The 22,493-nt window shown below is 43.5% G+C and overlaps 1 protein-coding gene and 1 long non-coding RNA gene across 2 annotated transcripts in view; both read left to right on the forward strand.

The window, feature by feature from the left end:
- LOC138971340 (uncharacterized) overlaps window positions 1-22,493 on the forward strand; it is a 165,043-nt gene that overhangs the window by 120,251 nt on the left and 22,299 nt on the right. The window lies entirely within an intron of this gene.
- Window positions 9,999-21,749, forward strand: LOC138970346 (probable cytochrome P450 49a1). The gene is made up of 10 exons (XM_070342811.1): window positions 9,999-10,133; window positions 11,308-11,562; window positions 11,938-12,169; window positions 13,250-13,440; window positions 14,383-14,575; window positions 15,281-15,431; window positions 17,327-17,487; window positions 17,853-17,931; window positions 19,911-20,114; window positions 20,542-21,749. The coding sequence occupies exons 2-10, from the start codon at window positions 11,334-11,336 to the stop codon at window positions 20,653-20,655; spliced, it is 1,554 nt and encodes a 517-aa protein (XP_070198912.1). The 5' UTR covers window positions 9,999-10,133; window positions 11,308-11,333; the 3' UTR covers window positions 20,656-21,749.

Genomic DNA, 22,493 nt, shown 5'->3' on the forward strand with positions numbered 1-22,493 from the left:
ATGTCAAACTGATGAGCATGAGTGGTCAGAGTGTAATCAAGTACTAATGTTTCATTTGTTTGTGTGAATAGAAACACGAAAATTATCCAAAGTTTTAACGCAGAAGCGATAATACGGAGGCAATTACCTTTTTTTTTAATTATCGGTTAATGATTTTAAAATAGAAGTACATGTAGTAATTGCCTGTTCAAAGGAGATAACATTCATAGTATCCATGTCTTTTGCAGACGCTGTTTGAAAGGAGATGAATCAGGCCGTCCAGGCAAGTAAGAAGCACCATGCATTTCAGGAGACTGTCCTTCGGATTCACGGATTACGGTTGCATAATCTCCTTTCTGCCAATGCTAAAAGTGAAACCTGATGACTTTGATGCGTCTCCATTGGCAAAATCTACCCCAAAATATGACGATTGTGCTGTTTCTTCAATCGAAGATCCTTTTGAGAACATGGTGAATGGGGGATATCCTCCTGTTCGAGTCATGCATCAACTCCAATACTTGCTGATTGTGATTCCACCCCTCAAAAATGAATCAAGCTACCCAACTCCTGTACATCTTTCTCCTGTGTGTGCTTCCACAGTTTCTGTTACCCTGTAGGTGTATTCACATCAGCTTGCAGTATATATGTCAGACACTGCTCCCGGTTAAGGTGAAACTACCACAGCATCTCTTCCATCTGTTTATGGAACCCCAACAAAGAAAATTCTGTCATCGATGAAGGAAGCATCCTATGTGACACCTCATGAGAAGAAGTTCAGCCGAACTTAAAGACTCTGCAACCCGGGACTACGGGAAAAGGTGTGTTCAAAAAGCGAAGACACTCAGAGATGAATTTTACACAGGAATAACTGGTCAAACGGCTAAGACAAAAGCAGTACAGGAGGTCGACTGTTAAAAGTGTAAAATGTGTATTATTTATTTCGACCTTTCTGCACAACATTTTTGTGAAGAGGAAAGTACAACAAAAGGTAAGAATGCCTATTTGTTTTCTTGATAATGAACAGAGCATGCAGTCAGGATCTAAAGCTCGTGATTTTGTTACCATTTGCATTGTGTGGTTAAAATGCGCCTTCAGCCTTGTGTTTATTCGTTTGTTTGCTTGCTTGTTTGCTGCTTTGTTCGTTTGGTTTGTTGTTAGTGTTATTGGGTTTGTAGTTTTTGTGCGTAACGCAAAACGATATGAGCTGATACAACATAAGATTACCGTTGGGATTTCTTGAAAAACACAATAAAAAATAAAAAGTGTAATGATTTCAGAGAGAGTTTTGTGTGTGTGTTGTGGTTTTTTTTCGCTATGAAAAGTACCGGCAATTTAATTTTTATTTATGCGTGTTGCGTTCATTAGGCCACACAATGAATGAATACATGAGTCCTTGATGATATTTTTGCAAGTGACTTGACATTTGTTTGTTTATGACGGTAATAAACTTTGAAAAACGATTTGAACTAATGTACAGTATAAGCTTTGCTTGGAAGCAGAACATGCTATGTGTGAGGAGGCTGCTTCTGACTGCTGTAGCACAGGCCACAGTGGGGTCTGTGTGGAAGTCAGAAGCAGCTATGGTGCACTGGGCTTTTCTAGCTCCAGAACTGAGAAAAGAGCAGGAGTGTATTCTGGAAGCAGAACAAATTATACCTTTTTTGCATATGAAAAAGTTGTTCAATTAAATTGATTACTAGTGTGCATGACCAGTGTTACCTCTAAGTCAAGTGTGTAAAATATGAGGGCTACAATCCTGTGTTTACTATTTGTTATAAGGGGTTGAAATCTTCAAGTGGCCATTTCTCAAAATGGTGGAAATCCAGTTAGATGGTTCTGGTTTTAACCCATCGATGTGTTCCCTGCCCCGCTAAGGAAATATTATTGAGTTCATTAATTTTGACATTTTTAACAACAGTATCTAACAGGTGACATGAAGGATTTAATTCCTGTTATTAGATTTAGTAAAGTTTTGACTAAATGTGTTTACACTGACTTCACGCACACATACACACACACACACACACACACGCACACACGCACACAGATACACACACCCACACACACACCCACACACACACACACACACACACACACACATACACACACGCGAGCACAGACAGACAGACACACACACACACACACACACACACGCACACACACACACACACACGTTAAGCTCCTTATCTCAATACCAGGATAGGCAGCTTGGGATGAGAGGTGACGTAACAGCAGGGAGTTCCACCAATGACGTCAGTGCTTCACGCTCACGAGACGATCTTGTTTTGAAAGGACTACTTTCCTAACCCTCTTTCTTTAAAAAAAATGTAGGTTACAATAAATCTCTCCCACCCCCACCCACCCCCAACCACCCCCACCCCCTCTCTCTCTCTCTTTCTCTCTCTCTCTCTCTCTCTCTCTCCCTCTCTCTCTCTCTCTTTCTCTCTGTGTCTCTCTCTTGTTCTCACTCTCTCTCTTATTCTCTCTCTCTCTCTCTCTCTCTCTTTTATTCTCTCTTTCTCTCTTTCTTTCTCGCTCTCTCTCTCTCTTATTCTCTCTCTCTCTCTTATTCTCTCTTTCTCTCTCTCTCTCTCTCTCTCTCTCTCTCTCTCTCTCTCTCTCTCTCTCTCTCTCTCTCTCTCTCTCTCTCTCCAGAAAAACTACAGAGCTATCGCTTTGCACAATCACGGCATCGGTGCAAATTGTGACTCTTTAAACCAATTGATCACACATGATGATGTAATCCGTGCAGCCCGGGCTCTGAAAAATGAAAAGGCAGCTGGCCCAGATGGGTTGATTAACGAGTTTTATAAGAATGGTATTGATATACTCTTGCCTTTTTTGACCACATTTTTTAATAATTTATTTGACAACGGTTTGTTTCCCGATGAATGGTTACACTCGATTTTGCACCCAATTCATAAGAAAGGAGATATTGATTCACCGGATAATTATAGAGGTGTTTCGTTGTTGAATGTATGCAGCAAATTATATAGTTTTATTTTGAATAAACGTATTTCTGATTGGATAGAAGAGAACGAAGTTGTTGGGGAGGAGCAGGCTGGTTTTCGCCAAGATCACTCTACAGTAGACCACATATTTACACTGTTTGGAATTGTACAGAAACAGTTGTTGAGACATAGAAAACTGTATGCAGCCTTTATAGATTTTCGAAAAGCGTTTGACTCTATTCACAGGGAGAAACTATGGAAAGTACTGGATCAGAATGGCATGTGTGGAAAGATTGTTTTAGCCCTTAAAAGTATGTATAAGACAGTGAAAACGTGTGTTCGAGCAGGAGGTGAACTTTCAGATGTATTCATGTGTCCAGTCGGCCTAAAACAGGGTGAAAACTGCTCACCGATTTTGTTCTCATTGTTTATTAACGAATTAACCAAAGACGTTATGGCAAATGGAAGACACGGTATTCAATTGTCACCGGATTTAGTTGAATTATTGATTTTGTTGTTTGCTGATGATGTGGTTATAATCTCTGATAGTGTCATCGGTTTGCAAAACCAGCTAAATGTTTTATTGACCACCTCAAAGAAGCTTGAGGTAGTCGTAAATATGGCTAAATTGAACATAGTTGTGTTTAGAAACGGTGGCCATTTGGCATTACGAGAAAAATGGTTCTTCGGTGATAGTGAAGTGAAAGTTGTAAACATGTATAAATATTTAGGAGTCTATTTGTCCACAAGAATCTCTTTTTCCCACACTCAAAACGACCTTGCTGATCGCGCGAGAAAGGGAGTATCAGCTATCCTCAAACTTCTATGGAGTATTGGGGAATATTCTCCTGATACGTTTTTTAAACTGTTTGACAGTCAAATACAACCGATCTTGACGTACGGTTCGGAGGTCTGGGGACTCTCTGCTGATCAACAAATTGTTGAAAGAGTACATTTGTCTGCCATTAAAAGGTTTGTCGGTGTCCATTCGAAGTCACCAAGGCATATAGTTTACGGTGAAACAGGACGTTATCCTCTGTTTGTGGTAACGCTCATAAAGTGTATGAAGTTTTGGCTTCGATTAACTCGGATGGATGGCAACCGGTACCCCAAGAAAGTGTATAATATGTTATTGTCTATACAAAGGCAAAATTACACGACATGGGCTTGTAACGTTCGTAATGTTTTGTACAAGTATGGATTTGGTGAAGTGTGGGAAGCACAAGGTGTTGGTGATATTTCCACGTTTGTAAGAGAATTTCGCCAAAGACTTGTCGATTGCTTTGGACAGGATTGGCATAGGTCCCTTGAATCACACGTGTTTTATCATGTGTATTCGTTATTTAAGCAGTCCTTGTGTATGAGTGGTTATTTGTATCAGATAAGAAATGTTCATTTGAGGAGAATGTTAGCACGTTTCAGAGTTGGTATGTCACCCTTAATTAACCACTATTTACAGTATAAACCCAATGTGAATAACGTAGACAGACTTTGCCCTTTGTGCTCAGATGATACACTTGAGACGGAAGTTAATTTTTTACTTGTTTGTCCCGCATATAATGAGATCAGAGTTGAATTAATAGCCTCAAAGTATTATCGGAACCCATCCATGTTTAGAATGTGCCAATTACTATCCTCTACAAATGGCCAAGTGGTAAGACAGTTAGCAACGTATATTTACAAAGCTATACGATTTCGCACTGATTCTCTGGAAAATGCACAGTTGCAAGATGCAGGTCCATAAGGTTGCTTCTTTTAAACATTATTCGCTTGTATTATGTGTCATCAGTCTTCTTATGGGCCGGAGGCCTATCAAATAAAAGTTCCGACTCCGACTCTCTCTCTCTCTCTCTCTCTCTCTCTCTCTCTGTCTCTCTCTCTCTCTCTCTCAGGCCAAAACAAATCTGGCCATCAGCATTGAGGTCAATGCTGCATGTGATTTTTCTCCCCTTGCCGTCGACCGCTTCCGGCTTCGGTTTGACCTTCTTCTTCTTCTTCTTCTTCTTCTGCTTCAGTGTTTGACGATTGTGTCGCTCGATCATAGTCCGAGGCCTGCTAATGTTATGAACTAGCAGCTACTGGAGTCCAGTAATCGGTCATTGACCACCCTGCTGGACAGTGCATACGTCACTCCGCGAGTGTTGGTGTGGGGTGCAAATGATAATAGAGTCGATGAGTGTTGTTGTTTTTCATTAATAAGGTCTTGTGGCTATATATGCTTAACGGAATATTTGGGACTTCATGTAATCCATACACACCATAGGTCCTTTCCAGGCACCACTTGTTAAAGGGTTATCCTTGTAATCAAACAAATAAACGATGATGTTATTTCAACTACACAGTCAGGATGATGTGGGTTGTGGACAATCCATATTGATTTAAAAAGGAGTCTCTATTCGGATCGCGTGGGTCGTGTACGACACCATATCCTGCAAAGAGGCCGTAAACAGGTCAAACGTATTCGCGTGGCATGGGTCGTGTACGAATAATAATCTGCAAAGAGGCAGTAGAAAGGTTATTCATATTCGGATGTCCGTGAAAAGGTTATATACTTATTCGGATGGCAGTGGTCGTGTACGGCCCATATCTTCTGCAAAGATGCAGTAAAAAGGTCATACTAAATACAATGGAGTGGGCCGTGCATGACACATATTCTGCAAAAAAAAGGCGGTAAGAAGTTTATACTTATTCGGATGGCGTGGGTCGTGTACGACCCATATTCTCTACTTTGAATCCTTCCTCAGAAAGTATGGGTCGTACACGACCCGCATCATCCAGACTGCGTAGTGTACAGTAAAGCGTGATCCGATGATGGTTACCTTTATTTTCAAATTAGATTTTCTATTATTGTGATAGTTTTGTTGTTGATCTGTGGGTTTGTAAGCTTCTTTCCCCTATCCCCTGTTTGACACACACAGGGACACACACAGGGACACACACAGGGACACACACAGGACACACACAGGGACACACACAGGGACACTCACACAGGACACACACAGGGACACACACAGGGACACACACAGGACACACACAGGACACACACAGGGACACACACAGGGACACACACACACACACACACACAGGACACACACAGGGACACACACAGGGACACACACACACATACACACACACATACACACAGGGACACACACAGGGACACACACAGGGACACACACAGGACACACACAGGACACACACAGGGACACACACAGTGACACACACAGGACACACACAGGACACACACAGGGACACACACAGGGACACACACAGGGACACACACAGGACACACACAGGACACACACAGGACACTCACAGGGACACACACAGGACACACACAGGGACACACACAGGGACACACACAGGACACACACAGGACACACACAGGGACACACAGGACACACACAGGACACACACAGGGACACACACAGGACACACACAGGACACACACAGGACACACACAGGGACACACACAGGACACACACAGGGACACACACAGGACACACACAGGACACACACACAGGGACACACACAGGGACACACAGGACACACACAGGACACACACAGGGACACACACAGGACACACACAGGACACACACAGGGACACACACAGGACACACACAGGGACACACACAGGACACACACAGGACACACACAGGACACACACAGGGACACACACAGGGACACACACAGGGACACACACAGGACACACACAGGACACACACAGGACACACACAGGGACACACACAGGACACACACAGGACACACACAGGGACACACACAGGACACACACAGGACACACACAGGACACACACAGGACACACACAGGGACACACACAGGACACACAGAGGGACACACACAGGACACACACAGGACACACACAGGACACACACAGGGACACACACAGGGACACACAGGAGGGACACACACAGGACACACAGAGGGACACACACAGGACACACACAGGACACACACAGGGACACACACAGGACACACACAGGGACACACACAGGACACACACAGGGACACACACAGGACACACACAGGGACACACACAGGACACACACAGGACACACACAGGACACACACAGGACACACAGGACACACACAGGGACACACACAGGGACACACACAGGACACACACAGGACACACACAGGACACACACAGGACACACACAGGACACACACAGGGACACACATAGGGACACACACAGGACACACACAGGGACACACAGGGACACACACAGGACACACACAGGGACACACACAGGACACACACAGGACACACACAGGACACTCACAGGGACACACACAGGACACACACAGGGACACACACAGGGACACACACAGGGACACACACAGGGACACACACAGGGACACACACAGGGACACACAGGACACACACAGGACACACACAGGGACACACACAGGACACACACAGGGACACACACAGGACACACACAGGACACACACACAGGACACACACAGGGACACACACAGGGACACACACAGGGACACACACAGGACACACACAGGACACACACAGGACACACACAGGGACACACACAGGGACACACACAGGGACACACACAGGACACACACAGGACACACACAGGGACACACACAGGGACACACACACACACACACACAGGGACACACACACACACATACACACACACACACACACACACGCACACACACACAAACACATACACACACTCACACACACACAAACACACACACACACACACACACACTCACACACTCACACACACCAACACATACACTCACTCACACACACACATTAACATGCACACGCACACAAACACACACACACATACACACACACACACACACACACACAAACACACTCACTCATACACACACACAAACGCACACATACACACACACACATACACACACACACACACACAAACACACACACACACACACACAGAGTCGCATGCAGACAAAAGCTGCTCGAGATGACAGACTCAGACAGATGGGGGGAAGGGGGGGCACATTGACACATAATCCTTGAGTACTGGGGTGAACACCCCCGGAGAAGAAAAACAAGTCGCGGAAGGCGAAAATACAACATTTAGTCAAGCTCAGTCGAACTCACAGAATGAAACTGAACGCATTGCATTTTTTCCGCAAGACAGTACACTCGTAGCATCGTCTGTCCACCGCTCGTGGCAAAGGCAGTGAAATTAACAATCCAGAAAAGCGAGGTAGCGGTTGCGCTGAGGAGGATAGCACGCTTTTTGGCTCACGTAAGTGTAGCCTATGCGATCGTAACTTTGTCTGTCTGTGCGTGCGTGCGTGCGTGCGTATGTGCGTGTGTATGTCTGTGGTAGTTTTTTGGCTCACGTAAGTGTAGCCTATGCGATCGTAACTTTGTCTGTCTGTGCGTGCGTGCGTGCGTGCGTATGTGCGTGTGTATGTCTGTGGTAGAAACTCTAACATTTGAAGACGTCACATTACATTGACGTCACATTATGACGTAAGAGGGTTAGACGTCACGCGAAGGAAGTACTGAAAGTCTCGGTCATTATTATTTTGAGCGCGCCGAGACTAGTTGGCAGTCGTGTCCTTGTAAGTAGGCTACATGCAGACAGACAGATCTAGATCTAGTGTCTCGCTTTCTTGCACAGTTTCACCTATGCTCTTTCTGTGTGTGTGTGTGTGTGTGTGTGTGTGTGTGTGTGTGTGTGTGTGTGTGTGTGTGTGTGTGTGTGTGTGTGTGTGTGTGTGTGTGTGTGTGTGTGTGTGTGTGTGTGTGTGTGTGTGTGTGTGTGTGTGTGTGTGTGTGTGTGTGTGTGTGTGACGGAGTGATTGAGTTTGTGTTACTGTTTGTCGATTTCTTACGTGAGCCTTGATGGCTTCGCCTCTTGTCTATATTATCTCTATTCTTTTTAACTTTCTGAACGTGTTTTTAACCCAAACATATCATATCTATATGTTTTTGGAATCATGAACGGACAAGGAAAAAGATGAAATTGTTTTTGATTTCAGAAATTTAATTTTAATCATAATTTTTATATTTTTAATTTTCAGAGCTTGTTTTTAATCCGAATATAACATATTTATATGTTTTTTGGAATCAGAACATGATAAAGAATAAAATAAAAGTAATTTTGGATAATTTTATAAAAAAAATGATTTTAATTACAATTTTCAGATTTTTAATGACCAAAGTCATTAATTAATTTTTAAGCCTCCATGCTGAAATGCAATACCGAAGCCCGGCCTTTGTCGAAGATTGCTTGGCCAAAATTCTAATCAATTTGATTGAAAAATGAAGGTGTGACAGTGCCGCCTCAACTTTTACAAAAAGCCGGATATGACGTCATAAAAACATTTATCGAAAAAAAGAAAAATAGGTCTGGGGATATCATACCCAGGAACTCTCATGTAAAATTTCATAAAGATCGGTCTAGTAGTTTACTCTGAATCGCTCTACACACATACACGCACAGACAGACAGACAGACAGACAGACACACACACACACACACACACACACACACACACACACACACACACACATACACCACGACCCTCGTCTCGATTCGCCCTCTATGTTAAAACATTTAGTCAAAACTTGACTAAATGTAATAATAGCAGAGTGGAGGGGGCAGGTGTGTGTGTGTGTGTGTGTGTGTGTGTGTGTGTGTGTGTGTGTGTGCGTGCGTGCGTGCGTGCATGCGTGTGTGTATATGTGTTAGTGTGTGTGTGCGTGTGTGTAAGTGTGTGTGTGTGTGTGTGCGTGCGTGCATGCGTGTGTGTGTGTGTGTGCGTGTGTGCGTGCGTGTGTGTGTGTATATGTGTGCGTGCGTGTGTGCGTGTGTGCGTGCGTGTGTGTGTGTGTGTGTGTGTGGGTGACTAGCTTCTCAGACAAGGATTGACTTCCGATCCGATCAATACAGATTAAGCCCCACTTCGCCGAGCGTTTGATTCAACGCTGCATCATCCCTCACAGCCGTCATGATGCTGAGGGTACCAGACTATAAAAACCCAGCGTTCCTCAAATCGTGAGCGCCATTAGGTTCAGGTTTACAACAGTTGGAAGGGACAGATAAGAACTGATTGTCCCAAACCAAAAGTTTAGGTTAGTCGTCTTTTCTCCACAAACTTAAGAAAGACTTCTGAAGCAACGAAAGAACTTCTTCGTAGAAACCTCAAGAACTTTTAACTTTGGTGAGTATAATAATATGATCGTACATTTCGAGGAAAGAATGTAACTTTAAAGGAACATTTGACGAAACAAGACTAGAACTCGTTTTGGTTTCAACAAGTTTTTATTCAATTAATCATGATACAATAATACAACGAGAAACAATAGGGACACGAACTCAAGCGAACGCTTCTATTACGTGGCCTAAAACTTGTTTTGCTACGAGCAGTTCAGTTTTACGGTTGTTAGCATCACTATACCAGCTGTTAAAAGAAGAAACGAAACAATAGAGAAACCTAACAAAGTGCGTCGGTCGGCGGTGGTGGTCGGTCCGTGACAGAATCGGGTCACTCTAAAAGAACCAAGCACAGCAGAGGGCTAAATAAGGAATTTAGCACAGTCCTACACAGTCTTTGTCGTCAGGATTTCATGGCTAGTTATAACTTCCGCCGAATACGCATGCGTACGCCCTTTAATTGACACATGCAAATCTAGGCCGATTGAAAACAAGCAAACATAGTAGAGTTGGTGAGTGCTGGTTTCGAGTTTGTCAGGCCAAAAAAAAAAATAGGTCTGTTTACGGTAACCCGACCGACCCTAGTTTTTTCGCGCGACCCAAGACTTTTTTTTGGCATTTGGGGAAAAAAAAAATCTTGTTTTTTTGGCAAAATAACGTAAAAATATGGTTTTTGGGGAAAAAAAAAAAAAAAAAAAAAAACAATCCCGACCTACCGACCCTATTTTTTTGGCCTATGTTACCGTAAACAGACCTATTTTTTTTTTTGGCCTTATTTGAAGTGGAAGCTTAATCATGTTTGGTTGTGTCTGAGCCTCATACGTTCGGGAATGGGACGCAGAAAACGATGTAGATAGTTTGAAACGGAGCGAGTCGGTAGTGTGGCCTTCCATTTGTAATATTCCTTGTAGTAAATCATAGAAGTAATACTACAGTAAGGATAAAGGAGTAGGATACTTGGATCGACTAGCGCTTTGATACAAGCTACTGTGTCCATTTGAATATAACTGTTTGCCGTCGCTCTGTTCCTATTAGCTTCTTTTATTATTTTTTCGTTTATTTATTACTGCATCGTATTTGAAAGGAGTGTGAGGAGTGTATGCGTGTACGGAGCAAGTTACCCACAAATACCAATGGCTGTTGTGCTAAATGGAGAAATACATTGTTGTTCTTGTTCTCAGGTTAACCAAACGTCCAACTTAGAACCATGTCCAGAGCCCGTGCTGTACTGCAGAGAGTGCCCGAGATCCTGAAACAAACCACCACACGTCACACCACCACCTTCACTCTCAAGCCTCTCGCGGCGCATGGTCACACAGGGTTTGATGCGCCGGAAGTAGGCGACCACGTGACTTCGGATCCTCCCCAGCTATCCGATATACCGGGTCCGAGGAGCCTTCCCGGAATAGGAGCGATGTGGCAGTACTTGCCCGGAGGTTGGTGTTGCTTTTACCCTGTATTAGTCTCTGTAACAACATTCAACAACAGTGGATTATCTTGAACTTTACCATTGTTACAATCTATATTCAAAGCTCCCAATCCAGTGCCATTATTGCATTTGATCGAATAGATATAATTTATCAATGCAAATAATGACCCCAGTGACATAAATTGACAGCATGAGCTTCAAATGTGAGCATTATTTTGTCATCTGTGTCGTTGGTCGAAGAAAAGGCATGTCATTTTTGACTCACTTCGGCTGTCATTTTTGTTTCGAAAATGGTCGCTCCGCTGTTTTTCAACCCATGTGAAAAGATGCGTTCTATGAGATAAGATTCATAAGATTTCTTTATGTCCGTTCTTTTGACCAGGAAAGTACCACGGTCTTGATCTCAACATTGCCATCAAACACATGAACACAGAGCACGGAGACGTTGTCCGCGAAGAAATAGTGCCTGGGCTTAATCTCATTCGTCTATACGATCCAAACGACTTCGCGGATGTATACAAAGCGGAGGGTGAGTGCCCACATCGGGTGTTATTCGGTCTTCTGACTCACTACAACAACGTATACAACGACGGGGCGCAAGGACTTCTTACTAGGTAGGTACGAGAAAGTTACCAACCGAGTGGGAGTCAGCAGCGGTGTTGGATTGGTTGAAATTGAGATTTGGTGTGATTTCAACGAATCAGACCCTGCGGTTTGCACTCACCCGTTTGGCTTTCACCCACTTTCGCTTCGTGCTTCTTAGCCCTGAAGACTGGAACACAACTAAAACAAAATACAACCTACGTGTTTGGTACCTATCGACGGAGCGGCAATATATGTGACCCGTTCTCACAAACGGGGGCCTAAGTCGCAGCGAGCCGTTCCGAGCTATCGGCTGGGAAAGGCAGTGAGGGCCTACTTGGGTGATTTTCATTTTTTTGCATTTCTGACCTCTTTATACCCTAATCTTTCATATTCCGAAATATTTTGTTGAGTTTTATTATTTAAATGTGTTAATTATGTCTTCAAAGACACAAATTCGCTCACAACACTATAATTAGGGAAGGAAAAAATCGCGATTTTCTCAAAATGGCGTCCTTGAACATGGTCCGGTTGTAACTTACTTAACTTCCGCAATTTTTTTCACACAAACTTCTTTTTGGTATCAAATTAAAGCTTATTAAATGCAGTTTCCAGTGATATGCACAACTCCAAATATCCAAATTCCGACTTAGGCCCTCTTTTGTGATATTGTCGAAGGCTATCGTCATGTGTGATTTTTATACCTACGAACGTATCTTGCATGGATAGCATGGCTTTCATTCCACCTATTGTCTTTAGGTCATATTATAAGTTATGGGCTGTACATGAACACGTCTACTTCGGTACAGCTAACGGAAGGAACAAAATTGTGAGCAATTCGGCTTTCATTGGAAAAGATAAGAAGAAGAAACATTTGAGATATTACATTGATAAACAATGCAGTGTGTGTGTGTGTGTGTGTGTGTGTGTGTGTGTGTGTGTGTGTGTGTGTGTGTGTGTGTGTGTGTGTGTGTGTGTGTGTGTGTGTGTGTGTGTGTGTGTGTGTCAGACGCTCAGTGTCCGAACAGGAGTATAGAAGTTAAATGTGTCACTCTTCCCACCTCCGTCTTCTTCCCTTCTTTCACACAATATATGAAATATTTCATCTTCAGTCAAGACTCTGAATGGAAACAGCTCCGAAGCCAAGTACAGCAGCCTATACTTCAACCCAAGGCTGTCAATGGCTTTGCAAAGCAGCACGCAAATATCGCCAGTGACTTTGTGGACAGAATCGCGAGGAGAATTGATGACACCGGCAGCATTACAAATTTTCTGCCAGAAATCTACAAATATGTCACTGAAGGTTAGTCTATATGACTTTTTGATTTTTCTTTGTTTAACCTTGTACTTTTGTTGGGCTTGTGTTTTATCGACCCGGGTGTCCTCCTCGTAAAGATAGATTTGTTTGTTTGTTTGTTTGTTTGCTTAACGCCCAGCCGACCACGAAGGGCCATATCAGGGCGGTGCTGCTTTGACATTTAACGTGCGCCACACACAAGACAGAAGTCGCAGCACAGGCTTCATGTCTCACCCAGTCACATTATTCTGACACCGGACCAACCAGTCCCAGCACTAACCCCATAATGCCAGACGCCAGGCGGAGCAGCCACTAGATTGCCAATTTTAAAGTCTTAGATATGACACGGCCGGGGTTCGAACCCACGACCTCCCGATCACGGGGCGGACACCTTACCACTAGGCCAACCGTGCCGGTCGTAAAGATAGATATTTCTTGTTTAAGTTAATATGTGACCTTTCTCCAAACCAAAATAATACCTGAAGCGATAATCTTATGATTCCAAATATCCATTAAAAATAGGATCCTAATATGTCCTTGGACAAAAGTTTGCATTTGATATGTACAAAAGTATTCTAGAGTGACTGCGTATCAATAAACAAACACACTTACATCATGAACATTTGTGTCAGTTTGCATTAGTTGGGTCACGTAGTAAAATAAGCTTCTGCTTGAGTTCGTGTCCTAACTACTTGTTAATAATTGTTTTTTGATAGTTATTTTGAATAAAACTCTGTTATTGCGCCAGATTCCTAGTAAAGCTCATCATTTCATATTTTTATTCCCCGTTTATATCCTCGCTGCGTTAAAAAAGAATTTCATATCCATCTCCCAATGCCGAGTACAAATACGAAATAACAGGGCGGTGGTAACAAAAACTGACGTACCACTTCAACAACATTGAAACCACTGTGTTGCACTCCACAATAAATTCCTTTTTATCGTCAGGCGTGGGAACAGTGTGCTTTGACAAGAGACTTGGACTACTGGAAGACAACAACGCAGAGGGAGAACAGTTCATCCGGGCAGTTGGTGAAACCTTGACCCTGACCCAGAAAGAACTGCAGCTCTTGCCACTGTATCGTCATGTACCCACGCCAGTCTTCGCCCGCTTCACTGCTGCAAACAACTTGATACAAAAGTACGAAAACTAACTTTTTGCACAGTGTAAAATGTGGACAGCAGCTATAGTTCCGTCCCCCCTCCCCACGCCAACCCCCCCCCCCCCTACCTGGGAGCCAGGTAGCTCAATTGGGAGAGCACTGGACTTGAGATCCTCGATTCACTGGTTCGAATCCACGCCGGCCGGACAGACACGGGTAAATGCGACTCTCGGCGCTGCTTGATTTTCACTAGGAGGAGGCCGACCCGAATTTTCCAAGCGATGTTATACTTAAGTAATGGAAATGAACACGATGGAGAGAACACACACTCCGACACATACTCTTGTACTTGATTACTTTTTGAAATGATACTATGTTGCCGTCTCAGACCTTGCCAGGCTTCTAGGGGATAAGACCATCCCTCCATGTGGCCACTTACCAAAATTGAACAGCCATGGTGCTCTCATCGCTCAGTTGCTTGTTAAGACAGCAATGTGTCACACAATTCCTACTCACTACAGCAGGCGTGCTTTGTTTGGTATTTGACCAAGTGGAGTGATGGTCTTATCCCATGTAAAAGCGCATAGTGCTTTTAGTTATGCGCTATAGACATCTCCTTAAACAAAATTTAAATTTTTTTTTAAAAAATTAAAAAAAGCCTGGCAGGGTCTGAGATGGTGAGCCACACTGTTTACACGTGAAGGAGCGTGCCTTTAAGGTGTATGGTGTGGCTGTGTGTCCAGGCTGTCGACCAGGTACATGCAGGAAGCGATGCAGGACAAGGAACACAGACCCACCGGTCAGCTGGTCAAACATCTTCTCTTCCACTCGGACCTGACACAGCGGCACATCTTCACCTTCCTGTCTGAGTTCTTCGCTGCTGGCGTCGACACTGTAAGAAACACTTCTTCTTCTTCTTCATGGTTCATGGGCTGAAGCTCCCTCAGCTTTTACGTGTATGACCGTTTTTACCCCGCCATTTAGGCAGCCATACGCCACTTTCGGGGGATGCATGCTTGGTATTTTCGTGTTTCTACGTATAACCCATCGAACTCTAACATGGATTACAGTATCTTTTCCGTGCGCACTCGGTCTTGTGCTTGCGTGTACATACGAGGGGGGATAAGGCACTAGCGGGTCTGCACATAGTTGACCTGTGAGATCGGCAAAATCTCCACCATTAACCCACCAGGTGCGGCCGGGATTCGAACCCACGACCTTCCGCTTGGGAGGCCAGCGTCTTATCCACTAGGCCAACGCGCCCGTCTAAGAAACACTTGTAACACTTGTTGGAATTCTCCCAGGGCTCTCTGCTGATGAATGTAATGCTGATAATAATATCTTCTCTTTTGTTTTCGGTACTGAGGGCCATTCGAAAGCAATACAAGAACAGCTAGGCAACCATGCAAACGAGTAAATTAAAACATTCAATAATATCACGTAGAATAACAACGCAAGCTGGGAAGTTCCGCCAACTGCTACGGGGTGGTTGTGAGGTTATTCTTATGAGATATTACAATAAGACATATTTGAGGACGGAATCAGGTCGCACCCAACTTTGCAGTTACACTATGAAGCTGACCTCCAAGCTAGGTATAAGCGGGAAATGATGAGTTATGCCACACGCTGCAAACAACAGAAATAGTCTGCACTGAGTGGCTCACAAAACACCACTATCACCAAATATTGCTATTTCATATGTTACGTGTATTTCCATTGGTCAATTGGGCAAAACTGAGCTCAGTGCAAAAGTGATATCGACGACATTTCCGTCGATATCAGTTTTGATATCGACGACCTCTTTATTGCTTCCCCACTTCAAAAACAAAAACACCTAAATTTAAAAACAAACAAATATATATGAAATTGTAATTATCCCAGAATTTAGTTGAGCAAGTGACCAGACTTTTTGAAAGAAAAGACATTTTGAAATACTGTAAAGTACAAGAAAAGAGTGAACAAAAAGAAATAATAATCAGAGGGAGGGATATGGAACAGCCAAAACTGAGACAAATACTTTTGTAATTTCTTTACAGTAAATACAAAATGTCCAGAGAATTAGCAATATATCTAACATTGACTGACTGTGTGATGATATCTTCTGCTATTGGTCTGTTTCGACAGTGATATCAAAACAGACCATAGCAGAAGATATCATCACACAGTCCGTCAATATTGGGTACTGTTGAAATTCGGGAACGCGGAGACAAATAATAACAATCAGCCATGTTACACTACCCGTTATATCTGCCTTCTTTGAGGAAAGATTAAAGGCATATGTACGCGCTCCCGTGTTTACAAAGTGTAGTTTGCCCATAATCGATGTCAAACGCACCATAAGACCATGTAATGACGATATGTCGCCATGCGCGGACCATATACATGCATTACAGCTTGTTTTAGAGTCTCAAAAACTTTGGATGTAAACAAAGACGCGGAGTTATTTCCCTTGCGTCAACGCTACCTCTGTTGGCAAATCTATAAATAGGACGATCCAGATCAAAATGAAAATTAACATATCCCAACATTGAAGGGGTCCTAGACCACAATATTTTGCAGGGAACTTAATTTAGCATGTCTCCAGCTGTTGGTAAAGCAATTAGCGTGTATAGTCATCGAGTACATATGGCTTTAAGCTTTACGCCCTACGGCAAAGCCATTAGGGGCATGTGAGACAGGAAAACCCGGCTTTGTATAAAGGAAGAGACAGAAGAGAAAAAATTGAGAGAAAAAAATGCCGGGAGCGGGAGGTTTGTGTATGAAGATCATACCTTCTTTGACTTTTCCAGACGGGTCACTACCTGGCCTTCACGCTGTACGCACTGGCCAAGAACCCAAAGGTACAGGAGAAACTCTACAGCGAACTGAAGGACGTTACTGATGATGACATCACTTCTGGGGCTCTGGAGTCCGCGCCCTATTTGAGAGCGTTCTTGAAGGAGTCTCTCAGGTATGTGCAGTACCTGCGCGTTTAGTTTTTTTTCTCAATTTTTTTGTTCGTGTATCTGTTTGTTTGCTTCATGCACATAAGATGATGTCATGTCAGATTTACATTGTTTCCATTGCAAGTTTACAAGTACACGTGTCTTCTATCAGTCAGTATTATGACTGTGTTTGTGTCAAACGCAATCAGACATGCAGAACAAGAGGCAATTAGGCATAAATGCATATTCTCGACTGGAGAAACAAACAGAGACAAACGCATCCAGCAAACAAGACGGTCAAAACGCGCGCAAAGTCAAGTCAAGAATCAATCCATATTTCTGCATTGGAGACAGTTAAATGATACTACATGTATCTGTTGTTATGTTTCAGAGTCTACCCCGTTGCCCCAGGCCTGGGTCGCACCTTACGGAAAGATGCTGTGCTGGGTGGCTACAATGTTCCTGCAGGGGTAAGCTGCTTGTCTCTTTGGTCCTTTTCACTCTGATCCAACATCGTCCACTGTTTACCAAAGATTGTTTGTCTCTTAGGTTCTTTACACTCTGATCCAACATCATTCACTTTTTGCCCAAGACTGTTTGTCTCTTAGGTCCTTTACACTCTGATCCAACATCATTCACTTTTTGCCCAAGACTGTTTGTCTCTTAGGTTCTTTGCACTCTGATCCAACATCATTCACTTTTTGCCCAAGACTGTTTGTCTCTTAGGTTCTTTGCACTCTGATCCAACATCATTCACTTTTTGCCCAAGACTGTTTGTCTCTTAGGTTCTTTACACTCTGATCCAACATCATTCACTTTTTGCCCAAGACTGTTTGTCTCTTAGGTTCTTTACACTCTGATCCAACATCATTCACTTTTTGCCCAAGACTGTTTGTCTCTTAGGTTCTTTACACTCTGATCCAACATCATTCACTTTTTGCCCAAGACTGTTTGTCTCTTTGGTCCTTTTCACTCTGATCCAACATCATTCACTTTTTGCCCAAGACTGTTTGTCTCTTAGGTTCTTTACACTCTGATCCAACATCATTCACTTTTTGCCCAAGACTGTTTGTCTCTTAGGTTCTTTGCACTCTGATCCAACATCATTCACTTTTTGCCCAAGACTGTTTGTCTCTTAGGTCCTTTACACTCTGATCCAACATCATTCACTTTTTGCCCAAGACTGTTTGTCTCTTTGGTCCTTTTCACTCTGATCCAACATCGTCCACTGTTTACCAAAGATTGTTTGTCTCTTAGGTTCTTTACACTCTGATCCAACATCATTCACTTTTTGCCCAAGACTGTTTGTCTCTTTAGGTTCTTTACACTCTGATCCAACATCATTCACTTTTTGCCCAAGACTGTTTGTCTCTTAGGTTCTTTACACTCTGATCCAACATCATTCACTTTTTGCCCAAGACTGTTTGTCTCTTAGGTCCTTTACATTCGGATCCAACATCGTCCATTTTTTACCAAAGACTGTCTCGTCTCTGTTCCTACCTCCACTCACTACAACCAAGTAACCAACATTCACCAGCACTCTATCACTGCAGAGTAAATGTGAAAGTTTTACAACTGTAGTACTGATTTGGTCCGCTTGCCTACCAAATATTGCCAGTTGTGTGGGCTGCTTGATTTCCAATTTAATGTGGCAAAAGATTGATTTCTCCGTGATCGCAAATGATGGTATGATTGTCATTCCTTCACCTTGAACATGTAACGTGTTTCGTGTATCTCAAGCTACGGATGGACGCCTAGCACTGGGTAACATGGAACTCTTTTTACGAGTCTTTCAAATACACCTAGTGTGATCATTCACAGCAGAGCTTAGTCCGATATATGCATTCAACTCCACTATGACAACGGCGTGGATTCGATCATCACGTTCGGCGAGGGGTTTATTTCCCAAAGTCAACCTTGTGCAGACTTTCCTCTGTGTCCGAACACCCCCGTGTACATGCATGCGCACGATAAAGAACCCATGTTCACAGCGAAAGTCTCAGGGTTTGAACCATGAATACACGCATGCAGAGAATACATTGGTAGCAGCGTGTATGGCAACTCGCTTTACCCCCTGACAAAGCAGCTCGAATTTCCATAAGGGTAATAACCTGACAGGAATATATGTGACCCTCCACCACGGAATGAGTCGCATGTCACCTTTGCATGATTTTCATATTGTTACATTTTTCTAAAGAGTTTGTTATGCTCTATCCAGTGGTGAAAACCGTTTTAGAAAAGAGCGAAAACTGTTTGAGTTATAAGCCTGTGACTAAAGTGACCCTCATACTGTTACCAGACACTCCCCGGACTTTTATTAAGCCTAGCGCAGAACCGCGCGAGGTGACATGCGACTCATTTCGTGGTGGAGGGTCACATATATATGAGAGTTTATCCTTATCAACTATAAGAAATTTATCCCTATCCTTATGCGTATCATTCTGTACAGACCAACATAGTGCTACAGTACGACTTGGCTGGCAAGGACCCTCGCTTCGTCTCCAACCCTGAAGAATTCCAGCCGGAAAGATGGCTGCGGAACAACAAGTCGGAGAAAGTTCTGGCCTTCACGACCTTGCCCTTTGGTTTTGGGCCTCGTTCCTGTCCGGGACGCCGCCTAGCGGGACAGGAAGTCGGCGTCGCTGTTGCTAAGGTAGATAACTCAGTGATACTGTGTGTGTGTGTGTGTGTGTGTGTGTGTGTGTGTGTGTGTGTGTGTGTGTGTGTGTGTGTGTGTGTGTGTATGTGTGTACACACACACATACACAAACATACACACACATATATACACACACACACACACACACACACACACACACACACACACACACACACATAAAACACACTCACACTTGTGATGTTTCACAGAATGTTCTCTCATTTTAACCGTGTGTTTTCCCTGTGCTTTGCAGATTTTTTTTAGAGATTCTGAGTGGGTTACAATGGTTGCGAGCTGCCCATCTCATTTTAACTGTGTGTTTTGACTGTGGTTTGCAGATTCTTCAGAGATTCCGACTGGGAAACAATGGTGGCGACCTGACCATCTCATTTTAACCGTGTGTTTACCATGTGGTTTCCAGATCCTGCAGAGATTCCGAGTATGTTACAATGGCGGCGAGCTGCCCATTAAGATGCAGCTCCTCAACACGCCTGCTGAACCACTCAACTTCTGCTTCACTCCGCGATCCATGTGAATCACGTCAAGGACATAGAGTGGACACTCCGTGGGAATAGAAATAAGTCTGAAAGCTAGCGTGATTGAAAACGGGAGGACCGGAAACACTCGGCAACAAGTCTTCAAGTGCATGAACGAAGCGAAACGCGAACTAAGAAAAGACATTGCACAAAAAACGGTATTATGTGCAATGATTTTCATTTTTTATTGTGTGAACAAAGCAAAAAGAGAAAATAAAACCACTGCATAAAGAACTTAAGTTGCAGTGTTGGGTTCCTCTCTATTTCTCGTTCAATAACGAGACCTTTCGGGAGTTTTCGATGTTTGAAGGAAAGGGTTAAGAACGCATTCCTTCCTTTCAAACTGAACTGAACATACATTTAATCTTTTATTTTACGGGTGACATTTCTTGTGCTACTTGTAGAGTTTGCTTTCTCACGGGGGATAACCGGCCAAAGGCCGAACAGAAGCCGAAGGCCGCTCATGACACGTGTGAAGGCAAGTTTTGTCTGTTTTCTAGGTATTGTTTGATTTATGTCGGGATTTAAGGTAAGCTACTGATTCAGCGATGACTAAATTTGTTTCTCGATGCATAAAAAGTCAGGGAGCGATTGATATTTGCCCGTAAATAGCCTTCAAAGCTGAAAATGTCCGCGATCGAGCACCGGAAATGGCTGTTCGATGGGTATTGCAAGTAGAAATGTGCTTTATTTCACCAAATCAGCTCGTATTTGGTGTGGGTACGGGATTCTAGAGGACGAAGGAGTCATAAGAGGTGCAAAGAAATGCTATTTGGGAGTAGAATAAATCTTCCGAGACAGTAGACAAGAGAAGGTCATATTTGAGAGATGCGCGTAGGCCGATTGTCTTTCCGACAAGCGAATGATACAGCAGATTAATCATTCGTTTTGACCAGAAACCTAGTCTCTAGTTTTTATGAATGAGTTTTTTAATTAAAACAATCACGAGAACTCTCTCGCTTACCCTTAAATCTTTATCCTTGTAAAATAAAGTTATCTCTCTCTCATAGTTTCTTTTTGGCCTGTTGGCAAGTCTTCTCTCACTCGTTGAAATAATAGAAAACTGTTGATAACACATGGTACCCGGGGGGAGTGGGGGGGGGAGTGGGGGGGGGGGAGTGGCAGCGGATGTTGCCTGGAAGCGTCGTTTTGCACTCTGTGTCTCTGCCCGGGTTTGGGGAGGGGGTGGGGGGGGGGTGGCTATTAACGGTTGCCCCTCCATGTCTACTCACCGGGGAGGGGGAGGGGTGTGCCACGGCAAGGAATTGTACGCCTTGAAAGAAGGGGTGAGGGGGCAGCCGCGTACTATTCCTTGCCTTCACACGTGTCATGAGCGGCCTTCGGCTTCTGTTCGGCCTTTGACCGGTTATCCCCCGTGTTTCTGTTCAAACTAGTTTTGTATTCTTGTTTTGTCGCGCCTTCTTACTGTCCGCCATGTTAATGTTTGAAAAGCTCAAATAGACTTGTCTAATTTGTGTCTGTGACGACCAACAAAAACAACAACAACAACAACAAAACATAAAAATCACAGGGCAGGTTCTTCAGAAAGTCATTCAAGCAGCATTACTGCCATGCAAAGATAGTGAAAACAAAAGCTTTTTATGCGATTCAGCTGATACTTGTTTATTTTGCTGGGCGTGTACAGTTTCATCAACAGAAGCTCCATTCACATTTTTTTTATTTATTATTTTTAGCTCAGTAAGCGTTCACTCGTCAATATTAATATGCCGAAAGTCGAGAACAAAGGGCAATGTTGCTTTAAATAACGATAGACTTGTACTAATCAGAACTTAGACAAATACAATAATTCAGGCCGGTTTCGACTGGTTCGTCTTCG

The sequence above is a fragment of the Littorina saxatilis genome, linkage group LG7, assembly GCF_037325665.1.
Source record: "Littorina saxatilis isolate snail1 linkage group LG7, US_GU_Lsax_2.0, whole genome shotgun sequence".
Lineage (NCBI taxonomy): Eukaryota > Metazoa > Mollusca > Gastropoda > Littorinimorpha > Littorinidae > Littorina > Littorina saxatilis.